The following is a 17,272-nucleotide window of genomic DNA, read 5'->3' on the forward strand; positions in this document are numbered from 1 at the left end:
GATTGCTTTGTGTGAATGTTTGTTTGGTAAAGCGAGGCGACGTTCATTGGAGGAGCGCAGCGGGCGGGAGGTAGAGTAAGTCTTCAGGAGCGAGTGCAGGTAGGAAGGAGCTGTACTGTCATCACCTTGTAGGCGATTGTAAGAGTTTTGAATTTGATGCGAGCATCAACTGGTAGCCAATGGAGCTCAATGAGCAGCGGGGTGACATGTGCCCGTTTTGGCTGGAGTAGGGAGTAAAGAGGTTTTTGAGATTCAGCCGTAAACATTCACATGCATGTTGATGTCAGCGCAGGTTCTTGGTCAAAAATTGTTGGCCAAAACGCACACTACAACCTTTATATTTTTATAAAATATCACATTATGTGTGCATGGGGCCTTAGTTTTCTGTCTCTTTGCTGGTAAATATCACAACAGGGGTGGGGAATTAATTTTCCCTAGGGGCCACATAGGAAATTGGAACAGTTTTAGAGGGCCAGACTAATATATTTAACTCGGTTCTGCCGAATATATATATATATATATATATATATATATGCAGCATTTATAATAACCTTTTTATATAAAAAACAGTAAATAAAACATTACAATGATACAATAAAATGTAGTGGATTATATAATTATGTAATAAACATGTGATGGTTCAGTTTAGAAACTGTAAATACTGTGCATTATTTTGACTAAAGCAACTCAAACTGACATAAAACAGCACATTTATCAAAGACCAGCATCCCTTTAACTTAATAAAGAACAGTAAATTACAGCAATGCACTGAATAAAATGTAACTCACAATAAATGCATTTGTATAAATCATCCCAGGAACTACGAGCCTTCACAACAATCTCTCCATCTCCTTCGAGAACTCACTGGTCACTCCATCGGCAGAAGCAAGAAGCCTTGGTGTAGTAATGGATGACCAGTTATCGTTCTCGAGCCATATTGCAAATCTGACTCGGTGCTGCAGATTTCTCCTGTACAACATCCGAAGAATTCGACCGTTTCTGTCTCAGGGAGCCACTCAGGTGCTTGTGCAGTCTCTCTCTTGTCATCTCAAGACTTGACTACTGCAACTCTCTACTGGCTGGTCTTCCACTGAGAGCCACCAAACCACTACAGTTAATTCAGAATCAGCGGCAGCACGACTCGTCTTCAATCTTCCGAAGTTCAGTCATGTGACTCCTTTGCTGCGTTCCCTCCACTGGCTTCCTGTTGCCGCCCGCATCCGATTCAAAACCCTGACGCTGGCCTACAAGGCAAAAAACGGACCAGCACCTTCATACCTGATGGCGATGGTCAAAGCCAGATCTGCACCAAGAGCTCTTAGAGCTTCCAGTACGGCTCGGCTCGAACCTCCATCACTCAAAACACACAGAAAACAGACATCCAGACTCTACTCTGTGCTGGAGCACCAAGGTGGTGGAATGAACTTCCACTGGATGTCAGAACAGCAGAGTCACTCACGGCCTTCAAACGTCGACTGAAGACACATCTTTTCAAAGAGTTCCTAAACTAATAAAAAAAAAAAAAAAATAAAAAAAAAGGTTCCCAGGGTTCTTAACATGATTAAGTTCTATGTATCTCTTGATCCTAGTCTACAAACTAGCTTTGGATAACTTAAGTAACTTTGAAGCACTGTTGTAAGTCGCTCTGGATAAGGGCGTCTGCTAAATACCGTAAATGTAAATGTATGTTTGTTCTATATTAGTTCTATTTTTGTATTTAGTGAGAGAAATCTAGCTTGTTTTATGAACAACTGAATATAGTATATAGTATATAGTTTTTTTTTCTTAGTTTGGCATCCCATTACTTTAAAATGATACAGTAATATCACTGGAAATGTATATCTTGATTACATGAGAAAGAGATCTTGAAGAATTTAGTGGTGTGATATTATAATAACCCTTTGATTTTCCTGTTTTATAGGACTCCAAAACTCTTGTCTTATTTTTCAGTATTATTACTGGAAACATACATATTGAATACAATGAACAATGTTACACAATGTTCAGCAGTTATCATTTAATAACCATTTGATTTGCTTATTTTATAGGACAAATATTTCTAAAATATTACACTGGTCTACAGATCTGGATAAATTATGTTTATTTAGCTGTAAAACTAGTTTCTGTTCCATTTTCAGTCTCTGCTACCGTAATACACCGCTTAGACGCGCACACTGGTTTTTGGTGTGGACGGCGCGACAGATTTACTATTCCCTTATAATTTACAAAACAATGCCCAGGTCTGTATCAGAATAAATGTCTGCAGCCTGATTCACAGCTCCTCTTTTTCCCCACAGGGTGGCGGTGTTGGATAAAGTTACAGACTTCCTGCTCTTCTTAGGGAAACTCTTAGTAGCAGGAAGTGTGGGTAAGTATTTAGTATTTATAGTATTTTGGTATGTTTATGTAGTAATGTTAATGCCTGAGTACTGAGTGCTTTGGTGAGCATTTTGACCCATCATGACCCTGACCAGGACAAGTAATCATATATAAAAAGATGGAATTTAATAAAATGAGACTAGAAAAATGAGAATTTGGACTTATATTCACTGTATAGATAAATATATATAAATATATTGGGACACTGGCTCATTCACTGTTGCCCCCATTCTTTATTTCTAACAATGACATGAGAGAAAATACAACAAGTATAAAAATAATGAATGAATACTTTCAATGAATACTAAAGTCCTGGTCCTGATGAGTGCCAGTTCCATCCTTATAACGTTTTTGAACATTACTCAAATATTCACTATTCACTGTATACCTGTAACTCTACCTCTTCACTACTTTACTTTAACTGATGCTCTCAAACACTTTATTAAGAGACAAGAAATTCAAGTAATTAACTCTTGATGAGTTCAGCACAGCTGTTAACTGAAAGCCTGAATTCCAGGTGACTCTACCTCATAAAGCTGACTGAGAAAATCCAGCAGAGATGTACAAAGCTGTCTCTATCTAAACAAGAGGTCCTACTTTTTAACTTTTAGGTGTGCCCAAATGTGTATTTTGACTGGTACTGTAGCTATGTCGAGTGTAAACTGTAATGTTTGGAGGATTGCTGTGAGGTTTTGATTGCATTCATGTAACTCATATTATATAGATGTGTTTTAAGCATTTATTTCTCAGAAAATTTGAATATTATATAAGACCAATTGGTAATTTTGTCAGTGTGGGCATTGTGAAGCCAAGTCCTGCTGGAAAATGAAATCTGCATCTCTATAAAAGTTGTCAGTAGCAGAGGGAAGCTGTAAGATATGAAGTGCTGTAAGATTTTGTGGGAAAACAAAACTGCACTGACTTTAGACTTGATAATAAAACACAGTGGATCAACACCAGCAGATGACAGACATGACTCTACAAACCATCACTGATCATCATATGGAGATGTGGATTTCATTTTCCAGCAGGACTTGGCACACTGCCCACACTGCTTAACAAAAGTACCAATTGGTCTTATTAATAGATCTTAAAATAGATCTTAAAATTGATCACTCTGTGTTTAATACATCTTTATAATATATGAGTTTTACATTTTTAAAAACTGAATTACTGAAATAACTTAGTAAATTTGTAATGATATTCTTATTTTTTTTAGATGCACTACTATATCAATGATTGCTTCAGCAGGAGGCAGTATAGTAATACTCTGTAATACTGGGTGGTTTATAGACTGTAATTGAGTAATCGGTTGTTTTGCAGGTGTTGTTGCCTTCTTTCTCTTCACACACAAGATCCCCATCATTCAGGAAGAAGTTCCAGTGCTGAATAACTACTGGGTGCCTCTGCTGGTGAGGAAAGATGTGTTTTAATGCTCTGATTGGATGTATTTGAGGTACAGTCATATGAAAAAGTTGGGGCACCCCATTAATCTTAATAATAAACTTAATTTTTAGTTCTAAATAGCCATTTCAGTTTTATCTAGTTTTTTTCATCAGTTTTATTTAGTCGCCTGAGGTGTGCTTGTGCTTTTGCATACCTCAGGTGACTCTGTTTGTGGCGTGCTTGCAGAAATGGCTTCTTTTGCATCACTCTCCCATACAGCTTCTCCTTGTGTAAAGTGCGCTGTATTGTTGAGCGATGCACAGTGACACCATCTGCAGCAAGATGATGCTGCAGCTCTTTGGAGGTGGTCTGTGGATTGACCTTGACTGTTCTCACCATTCTTCTTCTCTGCCTTTCTGATATTTTTCTTGTTCTGCCACTTCTGGGCTTAACAAGAACTGTCCCCCATTTCCTTACTATGTTCCTCACAGTGGAAACTGACAGGTTAAATCTCTGAGACGACTTTTTGTATCTTCCCCTGAACAACTATGTTGAACAATCTTTGTTTTTAGATCATTTGAGAGTTGTTTTGATGAGCCCATGACGCCACTCTTCAGAGGAGATTCAAATAGGAGAACAACTTGCAATTGGCCACCTTAAATACCTTTTCTCATGATTGGATACACCTGGCTATGAAGATCAAAGCTCAATGAGGTTACCAAACCAATTTTGTGCTTCAGTAAGTCAGTAAAAAGTAGTTAGGAGTATTCAAATCAATAAAATGATAAGGGTGCCCATACTTTTGCACCGGTCAAATGTTGGTTTAATGCATATTGCACATTTTCTGTTAGTACAATAAACCTCATTTCAATCCTGAAATATTACTGTGTCCATCAGTTATTAGATATATCAAACTGAAATGGCTGCTGCAAACACCCAAATATTTACAACTAAAATTGATTAAGATTAATAGGGGTGCCCAAACTTTTTCATATGACTGTATTTGAGGTATTTGAGGTATTTAAGTTATTTGAGGTATTGTAATTGTGATGGTTGTTGTTTGTCTCTTGGACAGACGGTCATATTCGGGTCCTATTTAATTGCACACGGATTCTTCAGCGTCTATGCAATGTGTGTGGACACCCTGTTCCTGTGCTTCTGTAAGTACCTGCTCACTATTATTAATAGCACCTGAAATGGATTACTTCATCCAGCATGGGCACACCTTACTAAGGCATGGGAATGAGATAATTTAAAAAGTCATGGAGATGAATTATTAAGGCATGGTAACAAGGTCCTAATGTGTGGCCACGACTTTTAAAGGCATGGGAATGAGATAAATAAGTCATGGCCACGGCTTATTAAAGTGTGGGAACAAGATAATAAATCCTGGCCATGTAAGTAGTCCCTACAACTTAATTATCTTACTCTCATACTTTAATAAGTTGTCCCAGTGACTTAATTATTATTATTATTATTTCCTTCCCACACATAAGTAGTGGCTGAACTTTATATATATATATATATATATATATATATATATATATATATAATATATATATATATATATATTTTTTTTTGTGATTTCATCTTACGGGTTATGTACATTTCAGATTTTTAGGTTTACTTTTTACTAATGTCCAAATTACTAATTACTAATGTTTTGCATACCATAATGTATAAACTATTGAGCGCGCCTGACTAAAAGCCGCACTTAAATTTAAATAGGATATGTACAAAAATAATGGTCTGTACAGCGAACCATACAGTAAATACAGAAAATACAGTAGTCTACCAGGAAAAGATATGAGTAAAGTCGTAATATTACGAGAGTAAAGGCTTAATATTAAAAGGGAAAAAAGGATTAAATACTTGGGCTACCAGTTTTAAGCTCAGAGAGAAAGGAGCATTTTCCGCTCATGATCTGTTACAGGGCTGCTGTGATTACAATCAGTTTTTTACATTAATAACCTGCTGCTTATTAATGCTCTAGTGTTACAGTTAAATAATGCAGTGTGCAGATTTTGCCACAGAGGGGTGGCTACCGGTAGTCTAGCCTATTTTGCGCTTCAACATCACACCTTCGCCACGAGATGCCAAGGTGGTAGAGTGCTCATTAGTTCACATTTTACTGATGCAGGATGACTGTCTCTACGTTATATAAACCATATCAAAATCAGATATACTGTTCAGTAATTATGTTAACACGGATTAATAGCTTCCATCAGTGAAAGGGTTTAAAAGTCAATTTTGGTCCACTTTTGTTCGAGTTTACCTCCAGTAGAACATCAGAGGTAGCTATAATATATGTAATCTTTTAATTTATAACATCTTTTAATTTATACTATCTGCCCTGGGGCCTTTATTATGAAAACCAAAATGGCAGCTAACTAGCAATGTTGTCAGCTAACTGGAAATGCTAACTGTGTTCTGAGCTGAGTAAATTGCTGGTATTTAATAACAGATGGGTGGCACTATGCTGGTTTTGAAGGTTAGAACTCTAATTCTGTGTATTATTCCGTGTTTATTTGTGAATTTTACAGTGTTGCGTAAATCATGGAACCCTATAAAAACAGCTGTTCTATGGAAAGTCTCATTTCTGGCAAACAGTTTTCTTTTGACCTCTATGCTTCGTTCTTTGAGCACTAACATCACTCTGCTTCCTCTCTCTTTCTCTCTTCTCTTCTCTACATCTCTCTTCTTCTTCTGCTCTGCTGGATCCAGGCGAAGACCTGGAGCGAAACGACGGCACTCCGGCCAGACCGTTCCTCATGTCCCCGGGTCTGCACGGCATTCTGGGAGTCGAGCAGAGCCCCAGAAGGGGCAGAGTGTAGTCGTCGGACTTCAGTTTAACACTTTTAATAACTCTATAGAACTCTAAGAACTCAACCTGAGGGAATAGCTTTACTCATCCCTGATACTGAGCATGCTTTAACCTTCATCTCGCGGCTCTTCGTACGTACGAACGTTAAACACGTAAAACACGTACGAACTTCTGCCGCCCGACTCGTCGTACTGTAACGTGACTCTTAATGCACTAAAACTCAAACTGTGATTCTGCTTCCAGGAGACAGAAGACTGAAGGTGCTATGCACTGTAGTAACACCTCCCCTTAACCCACTTCCTGCCCCCGCCCAGTACTTCCTGCACTCTAGCGCCCCCTACAGGCCAAAGCCGAGGCAGGACTTTGCGCCACTTTTCTATGGTTCAGCCTCTCTCAGCCTCTCTCTCTCTTTTTTGCTGCTGACTGCTGCCTTATACAAACACACGTGGAGCAGCGAAGTCACCGCTGGACAGTCTGAGGGAATTGGGACGACGTGATTGGACAGAAATTCCAGTGGAATTTGTTGTTTTGAGTTTTTTTCAGTTTTGTTGGGTAAACAGTACTCATGTTTTATACTGTAATACTGTAATATGTATCAGTGTCAGTAGCTGTGTGTTCACACTGACATGCCATTTCCTACAGGACAGGTCACAGGACAGGAAATTATATTGGGTCCCATGACTTTTGCCATGTCCTACAGAAGGTAAAGATCACATCAATGGACGGACAGACAGACAGATAGATAGAGATGGACTTAAATGGATGGACAGATAGATAGACAGGCAAAGACATAGATAGTAAGACAGAAAGATAGACAGACAGACAAAGACATAGATAGACAGACAGATAGACAGATGGAGACAAAGATAGACAGGCATAGACAGAAAGAGACATACATAGACAGATAGACAGAGACAGACAGAGAGAGACATAAACACAGGCAGACGGAGACATAGATAGACAGACAGAGACATAGATAGACAGACGGACAGACAGACATAGATAGACAGAGAGAGACATCGATAGAACGACCGACAGACAGACAGACAGAGACATAGACATGCAGACACAGACAGACAAACATAGACATGTGGACACATTTAGATAGATAGAGAGACAGACAGACATCAGCGACACAGACAGAAAGACAGATAGATAGACAGACAGATGGAGACATAGACAGACAAAGATAGACAGAAACACAGAAAGACAGAGATTGGCAGATAGATAGATAGATAGATAGATAGATAGATAGACAGACAGACATGTGGACACAGACATAGACAGACAGACAGAAAGATAAACAGAGACAGACAGATTTAAGCACAGATTAGCTCACATTGTGTGATTTTGAATGGCAGTGTTGAACGTTAGTTGAGGCATCAACAGTGGACCATTTAAACGGCTGTCCCATGACTTTTGGCATGTTAGTGTCAGTGTGCAGCTTATCATAATTATTATTGAGGATATTGAGATACTGGAATTAAAGTACAACCTGTAACAAGTAAAACCACTGATTTCACACAGTGGATTATGAGCTAATTCTCATTAATTGGCTTTCCTTACAAAAAATGTACAAAAAACATAATATAAAGTAATATTGAGGTCATATCCTTATATAGTATGACCAAAAAAAAAGACAAATATGGACAAATATTCAGCAGAACGTTTACAGTTACTTTTTTAATTATTACTGAAAAAATTACATTTTGGTTTAATTTAGCTTAATTTGTAGAACAGCAGATCAGTACAGATAGAAATGCATTAATTGTGCAAAAGTCTTCCAAGCGAGACCAAAGGGACTTTTAATAATTAGAGGAAATAGAATTGCTGGAATTGTTGTTTAAACAGTTTAAAAGGCAGAAAAGATCTAAAAAAATGTGTCAGATAATCTATACACCTGTTTTTATATTGTTTTTACAACTAGTGATCTTACAGTTCTGGCCTTACCTTGAACGAAGGTACTATGCTGCGTTCCATTTACTCACAAGCTGAATGATAGATCTGGGTATTACATCATACCTGAGGAAAAACAGCATTTAAATCAAGATTTTGGATCATCTTTTCTGGAAAAAAAGGAAGAGAGCACTTCAGTTTCTGAATCAGTTTCTCTGATTGTGCTATTTATAGGTTTATGTTTGAGTAAAATGAACATTATTGTTTTATTCTATAAACTACAGACAACATTTCTCCCAAATTCCAAATAAAAATATCGTCATTTAGAGCATTTATTTACAGAAAATTGAAGAGAAATGGCTGAAATAACAAAAAAGATGCAGAGCTTTCAGACCTCAAATAATGCAAAGAAAACAAGTTCATATTCATAAAGTTTTAAGAGTTCAGAAATAATCAATATTTGGTGGAATAACCCTGTTTTTTAATCACAGTTTTTTTCATGCATCTTGGCATCATGTTCTCCTCCACCAGTCTTACACACTGCTTTTGGATAACTTTATGCTGCTTTACTCCTGGTGAAAAAATTCAAGCAGTTCAGTTTGGTGGTTTGATGGTTTGTGATCATCCATCTTCCTCTTGATTATATTCCAGAGGTTTTTAATTTGGTAAAATCAAAGAAACTCATCGTTTTTAAATGGTCTCAAATTAGCATAGCATTGGCCTGGGTTAGCATTGTTACCGATCCCAGTCCGATACTAAAGTTTAAATGGAATGCAGCATAAATCAAGGTACATTTTAAACATGGTGGCGTGAGCATCAAATGTAAATAAGTGACATACTGTATAAATGGGTTTTATTTATTAATAATAATACAGTATGTTCTGTATAATTAAGGGTACTGTATGTGATTTATGGTTTAGAGGAATACTCTGGTGGTTTTCTACAAAGTAGATCAATTTTTTTTTGCCCCATCCATTTGGTTTCGGTTAGTTCTACAGTCACAGCAGATATAGTCTTGGTTTAGTTCTACAGTCACAGCAGATATAGTCTTGGTTTAGTTCTACAGTCACAGCAGATATAGTCTTGGTTTAGTTCTACAGTCACAGCAGATATAGTCTTGGTTTAGTTCTACAGTCACAGCAGATATAGTCTTGGTTTAGTTCTACAGTCACAGCAGATATAGTCTTGGTTTAGTTCTACAGTCACAGCAGATATAGTCTTGGTTTAGTTCTACAGTCACAGCAGATATAGTCTCGGTTTAGTTCTACAGTCACAGCAGATATAGTCTCGGTTTAGTTCTACAGTCACAGCAGATATAGTCTTGGTTTAGTTCTACAGTCACAGCAGATATAGTCTTGGTTTAGTTCTACAGTCACAGCAGATATAGTCTTGGTTTAGTTCTACAGTCACAGCAGATATAGTCTTGGTTTAGTTCTACAGTCACAGCAGATATAGTCTTGGTTTAATTCTACAGTCACAGCAGATATAGTCTTGGTTTAGTTCTACAGTCACAGCAGATATAGTCTTGGTTTAATTCTACAGTCACAGCAGATATAGTCTTGGTTTAGTTCTACAGTCACAGCAGATATAGTCTTGGTTTAATTCTACAGTCACAGCAGATATAGTATAGCCAGGTGTAAAAGCCACTGGAGTATTCCTTTAAAGGGATGTAGAGTAATGTATGTCTGTTTACTGCTTATCTAAAGGGCTTTACAATTAGATTTCATCCTATTTATGTTAAATATCGCATCAATTCCAACATTAATAACCATTTTCTAGTACTAGAAATTTCATTAGACCACCAGATTTATCCAAATTACTCCATAAAGTCTCACTTTTTCCACTTTTCCTCTGCATCAGAAAGTAAAAAGCGTGTTCTGTATGCATATTTTGTTTTTTTCCAACTAGGAATTTCGATGGAACTCGACCAGGAAAAGAAAATACTTTGGAAAATTTAGGAAAAATGTTAGGAATTCATTTCTTCTACAAGGATGTCAAAGCCATTTTGGTTCATTTGTACAGGGAGGTGTATCGGGTTTAAGTGCTCCTGTTTATGAATCCTTTTTTTGTATGGTTTGAGGGATTTTGGGGGTATTTCATGTATTTGTACCTTTTTGTAAAAAAAAAAAAAAAAGAAGAAAATTTGTTTTTTTTAATCAAATAAAAAATTTAAAATAACGCCCGAATCCAGTTATTTCTCATTACTAATTTTTACATATTTTTTTAAATAATACAACACCAAAAGTTATCCCATTGCAACAGATGAAAATTTTAATTTGAATTAAATTTTAACCAATTAAAAGTTAAATGAATGCCAAAATGCTGCAACGTCTTTGACTAATATCATTGAAAAGTTACTTTATTTCAGTAATTTAGTTGAAAAAAAATGTTCATTATGGCTTACAGCCAATGAAAACCCAGAAATCAGTATCTCAGAAAATTAGAATTTGGGCAGTGTGCCAAATCCTGCTGGAAAATGAAATCCTATGCTGACAACTTTTATGTAGATTTGGATTTCATTTTCCAGCAGGATTTGGCTTCACACTGCCCACACTGCTAAAGTACCAGTTGGTCTTATATAATATTCTAATTTTATGAGTGACTGATTTTTGGGTTTTTATTGGCTGTAATCTTCATAATCATGGACAATCAAATAAATAATCTCTTAAAATAGATCACTCTGTGTGTTTTAATACATCTACAGTGAGTCCAAGAAGTATTTGATCCCTTGCTGATTTTCTTCGTTGGCCCACTAATAAAGACATGATCATTCTATACTTTTAATGGTAGATGTATTCTTACATGGAGAGACAGAATATTAAAAAGAAAATCCAGAAAATAAATCTAAGGAATATATATTAATTGATTTGTATTTCATGGAGTGAAATAAGTATTTGATCCCTTAGTATTCATTAGCAGTTCTGGCTTTTACAGACCAGTTAGACACTCCCAATCAACTTGTTACCTGACCTGAAGCCACCTGTTCTCACTAATCACTTGTGTGAAAAACACCTGTCCACAGAATCAGACAGATCACACAGATTTCAAGTCTCCAACATGGGTAAAACCAAAGAGCTGTCACAGGACCTCAGAGTCAGAATTGTTGACCTTCACAAAGCTGGAATGGGCTACAAAAAGATTAGTAAGGTGTTGGATGTGAAAGTAACAACTATTGGTGCAATTATCAGAAAGTTTAAAGAGTATAACATGACAATCAACAGACCTCGGCCCGGTGCTCCAAAGAAGATTTCGCCTCGTGGGGTGGCAATGATGCTGAGAACGGTCAGAAATCGTCCTGCAACCACTCGGCAGGAGTTAACAAATGACCTGAAGGCAGCTGGGACCACAGTTTGCAAGGAAACAATTGGCAACACTTTGCGCAACAATGGATTCACATCCTGCAGTGCCCGAAAGGTACCCCTGCTGAAGAGAGCACATGTGGAGGCGCGCCTCAAGTATGCCAATGATCATTTGAAAGATGAACCAAGTTATTGGGAGAAGGTTTTGTGGTCAGACGAGACCAAAATTGAACTTTTTGGCCTCAACTCCACCCGCCATGTGTGGAGGAAGAAAAATGCTGCCTATGACCCCAAGAACACTGTGCCCACCGTCAAGCATGGAGGTGGAAGCATAATGTTTTGGGGGTGTTTCTCTGCCAAGGGTACAGGGCTACTTCACCGCATCACTGGGAAGATGGATGGAGCCATGTACCGCACAATCCTGAGGGACAACCTCCTCCCCTCTGCCAGGGATCTGAAAATGGGCCGTGGTTGGGTCTTCCAACATGATAACGACCCTAAACATACAGCAAAGGCAACAAAGGATTGGCTCAAGAAAAATCACATTAAGGTCATGGAGTGGCCCAGCCAGTCGCCAGACCTCAATCCGATCGAAAATCTATGGAGGGAGCTGAAGGTCAGAGTTGCCAAGCGACAGCCCACCAACCTTCATGATTTAGAGAGGATCTGCAAAGAAGAGTGGGCCAAAATTCCCCCTGGTGTGTGTGCTAAACTTGTGGTTAACTACAACAAACGTCTCACCGCTGTGCTTGCAAACAAAGGCTTTGCCACTAAGTATTGAGTGTGTTTGGCAAGAGGGATCAAATACTTATTTTCCTCATTGAAATACAAATTAATTAAAATATATTCTTTAAAATTATATTCTGGATTTTTGTCTTGATATTCTGTCTCTCCATGTTAGAATATATCTACCATTAAAAGTGCAGAAGGATAGTGTCTTTATTAGTGGGCAAACAAAGAAAATCAGCAAGGGATCAAATACTTCTTGGACTCACTGTATATAATATATAAGTTTCACCTGTTGTTACACACTGAATTACTAAAATAAAGCAACTTTTCCAATCATATTTTATTATGTTTTAAATGCACCTGTCTATATAAAGCTTAGCCCTTTTTTTATTTTACATCATTTTGCTATGAATACAGAATTTTTAGAGCATTTCATATTAGTGGGTGAACACTATATAAAATGATTTAATTAATTTACCAATATTTTTTAGTGTCTACCATATTATTACCATAATCAGCATTATATACTAATGTAGATTTAGTGCTGAATTTGGAAAAAACACTACTTTAAAGGTGCAATATATCATTTTCAACAGACATGCTGCAGATCCTATGGGTTATTATATAAAAGAAAGGCATGAAAAACTACTTACTGTGCCTTTAATGTGCCTTTTTGGGAAAACAAATAGATTTTTCAGGTAAGAAACGGTGTAAATATCAATATACTACACTTTCCTGCTTTAATAATGCACCACATATTATTTTCTGCTGAACATCTTCAACCTGTGTAATTATTATGGGATGTAAAGCTTGTTAAACAGGCCCTAAATCAGCTCGTTTTTGGTTTGTGTAGCTCTGGATCTGGAGAAGAACGACGGCTCAGCATCTCGACCATTTTACACCTGGAGCTCACTGAGGAGAGTCCTGAGAAAACGGAGGAGAGGAAAGAATAAACCCAGCAAACCCAGGACCACATTAACCCAACCTGCAACATCAGGACAGCAACACTAGAGGGCGCTAACGCTACTTAATACCTGCCAAAGAAGCTTCCAGCAATCAAACATCTGTTCAACCTACCGAAAAAATTACTGTCAGAGGTTTAAACACACTTTCTAATTTAATGACTTCTATAAAAAATATTTCACACTTCTACTCAGTGCTAAAACTCCTGCATTTTTTAGGCATTCTCGTCACGTGACTTAGAGTTCAGTAGCTCCTCCATTTCCACTCGCTGTTGTGTTTTTAACATGGATCTCCATGGAAACGCGCGTCCAAAGTGTAATTTTGTTTATACTTGTACTGTCACTCCATCTTAATCACCCCCCCATAACTATTGTACTATTGTCTTCTGTCTCGCCTATGTCTATTTGTGTCCTTGTTGTATTGTACATATACTGTCTCACATTCTTTTATATTATATATCTATTTTCTGTACTTGCTGTAACTTTTTGAAAGGAGACTAATGTAATTTCAATCATCTGTATTTCCTGTACATATGCAGTATTGATAATAAAACTATTTGACTTGACTTGAGTAATTAAGGTGCACGGCAGTGGACAAATAATATAATATAATATAATATTTTATTAAACGCGAGGAGATGAAACTCAGATGAGCGACCGGACGGGACTAAAATTACCGGAGGACCACGGAGCTCAGGAGAAAATTCAGCCTGTAATTTTCTCAGAGGACGTCTGAGAAAAAAAACACGTACATGATAGTTCTGGACAGGAATAAAATCATAGAGGATAAAAACCCTCATAAAAGAGAAAATTACCCCTGTTTTTACCTGACTCCACCCTCAGTTCTAATCAGAAAAATGCACAAAAATTAGAGGGCTAGTATGAAAGGGGTATGTGTGGGTGATGTATGGGTTTAGAGACTGAGCAGAAGAGAGAGCTGATTGGCTGAGCTGCACCATCAGCAGTGTGCCTCTGATAGTGGTGAGACGCAAATAGTTAGACATCAGCGAGGGGGGCTGTATTATTATTGATTGATTGACTGACTGACTGATTTGCATATTGATATTGATATTGTGTCTGCAAACCAAAGTACAGGGAAACATCATCCACACCTATAGCACAATTAAACCTGTGAAGGCGCTGCAGAGGCAGAAATTACCACAATAAAAGTGAATTTTAAAGGTTAGAAAGGTTTATAAAATGATGTATAAATATAAGCAGGACTGGTATGTTTTATTACCTTAAAAGGAACACATTTTAGCTATAAATAATAAAAAAGTATATATGGTTTAGGGTTAAGTATTTAGGTGCGCTTATCTAGGGAGCTGTTAACTAAGTGGTTTCTGAGGTTAGTAACTTTGATATACGTATCCTGTACAACAGAGGAAACTCTCGCTCTTCCTTTCCTGGGGCTAAGTTCTGATCTGATGAGTGCCAGTTCCATCATTATAATGTTTTTGATGGTCTTTGCAGTGAATTTGCAGCACTTATAGATACTATTTTCTTTTCTTTACTTTGAATTGAGTAGTTCTTGTCATAATATAGATTGTAACGTGTAACAGTTAGTTCCATCCCTGCAATGTGATTGGCTGAGAGGCGTTCTACGAGTGCCACTATCAGCCGGTAATGCACTGTAACTAACCGAAGCGCTCCATGTATTCCTCCGCCACATACAAGTAACCTAGCAACGATGCAGCGCTTACAAACCAAACAGTGCAGCTACAAACAGAGCAGCAATGGAACTATTTTAACTTGTGGAGTTTTTATAACCAAACAGATCATATTTTCTCAAACTCTTTAACTCAGAATCTTTCAAAAAACAGCAAAAATAGAACTGTGGTATAATTGCAATAATACACTCAGTATCTCCTGTGACTAATCTGTTTTAAAGTCATTCCTGACGCCAGTCCTCATCAGTCCTGGCATCACTCACCCCGGAATTGGCACCTACAGATACCTTAAATATATATTTTATAACACAGGCTGTTAACAGAGCATCAACACGGCCCACTAAACCAGAGCTACAAGACCAAACATGATCCCGAACTTGGCACCAGCATCTCCAACCTCAGGCTACGCGGTTTATGCTCAGCTTTCTGCAGCAGTTTAGCACGAATACTGGCTTTTATATACCAGATCAAACCTAATACAACTTAAAAAAATTGCAATTTCCAACAATTCGCTACTATACTTTACAATATGTTGCCCATGTTAAATAAAAATAAATAAATTCATCTGACAGTAGGTAGAAAGTAGGTATACTGAGAGTATACAGTAAAATGGACAACAGTGGTGAGTAAGTGTTTCAGTGGCAGCAATATAAGAGAACAGCTCAAATATCTGGACTTATGCATTTCTTACATTACAATAGAAGGCTCTTAATGCAGCCATGAGTTTTTTTTTTATAATAAGTAGGCCAAATCTGGCTACAGGTCAGAGCTGCATCATCAAAGGAACATAAAAAAATAAAAACCTGCCCCTGGCTAAATAACATGTGGTTGAATTCTCATTGAAAATCTGAGCTGCAGTCTGAACTCATTCATAACTCTTTAGAATTAAAGTGAAACTTAATGTGAAGCACTGCTCCGTTACATTCAGACAGAGGTCAGATATGGGTCACATTAAAAAGAGTGAGCACAGCTTAAACTGAGTAAGATTTGGTCAGAAAATCTAATTTGGGCAGTTTTTACTTCCTACCAAAAACTCAGTTTCAGACTGAACTCATTCATAACTCGTTGGATTAAAAGTGAAACTTAACGTGAAGCACTGCTCTGTCACATTCAGGCAGAGGTCAGATATGGGTCACATTAAAGATTGCATGAACAGCCTAAATTAAGTATCAGATTTGGCCAGAAAATCAAATTTGGGCCACTTTACTCCCTACCAAAAACTCAGCTGCAGTCAGAACTCATTCATTTCAGGTATTTATAATTTGTGGTATTAAAAGTGAAACTTAAGGTGAAGCATTGCTCTGTCGCATTCAGACAGAGGTCAGATAAGAGTCACATTAAAAAGATTGTGAGAACAGCCTAAATTAAGCATCGAATTTGGTCAGAAAATCAGACTAGGGACATTTTTTATCTCCCTACCAAAAACCCAGTTGCAGTCTGAACTCATAACTATTGGGATTAAAGTGAAACTTAATGTGAAGCACTGCTCTGCCGCATTCAGACAGAGGTCAGATATGGGTCGCATTAAGAAGATTGCAGGAACAGCCTAAATTAAGTTTAGAATTTGGTCAGAAAATCAGATTTGGGCCATTTTTTAACTCCCTACCAAAAACTCAGCTGCAGTCAGAACTCATTCATTTAAGGTATTTATAATTTGTGGTATCAAAAGTGAAACTTAAGGCGAAGCATTGCTCTGTCGCATTCAGACAGAGGTCAGATAAGAGTCACATTAAAAAGATTGCATGAACAGCCTAAATTAAGTATCAGATTTGGTCATAAAATCAAAATTTGGCCACTTTACTTCCTACCAAAAACTCATTCATAACATTCATAATTTGTGCGATTTAAAGTGAAACTTAACGTGAAGCATAGATCTGCCGCATTCAGACAGAGGTCAGATATGGGTCACATTAAAATAATTGCATGAACAGCCTAAATTGAGTATCGAATTTGGTCAGAAATCAAATTTGGGCCATTTTTAACTCACTTTTTACACTCAGCATGTGCACAAAAGGAAATAGAGCAGTTACTCAACACAGCCCTGTAGGCATCAGCAGTTAAAGTTTTTTTATTGGCTTTTCTTCAGCTTCCAAGCGTCGAGATCCAATCACATAACAGAAACGGAGC

General features: G+C 37.4%; 1 protein-coding gene across 2 annotated transcripts in view; it reads left to right on the top strand.

The window, feature by feature from the left end:
• Positions 1-13,965, top strand: part of slc44a5a (solute carrier family 44 member 5a) — a 150,230-nt gene extending 136,265 nt beyond the window's left edge. Inside the window, exons 19-22 of one of the 2 annotated variants that reach the window (XM_049478871.1) lie at positions 2,298-2,368; positions 3,703-3,791; positions 4,841-4,925; positions 13,367-13,965. In XM_049478871.1, the coding sequence (XP_049334828.1) occupies positions 2,298-2,368; positions 3,703-3,791; positions 4,841-4,925; positions 13,367-13,524 (403 nt within the window). In that variant the 3' untranslated portion in view covers positions 13,525-13,965. Of the gene's footprint in view, positions 1-2,297; positions 2,369-3,702; positions 3,792-4,840; positions 4,926-6,489; positions 8,887-13,366 lie in introns of those variants that run through there. The other variant, XM_049478872.1, reaches the window with a different exon arrangement.
• The last annotated feature ends 3,307 nt before the right edge of the window (positions 13,966-17,272 follow it).

This window comes from Astyanax mexicanus, chromosome 4 (genome assembly GCF_023375975.1).
Source record: "Astyanax mexicanus isolate ESR-SI-001 chromosome 4, AstMex3_surface, whole genome shotgun sequence".
Lineage (NCBI taxonomy): Eukaryota > Metazoa > Chordata > Actinopteri > Characiformes > Acestrorhamphidae > Astyanax > Astyanax mexicanus.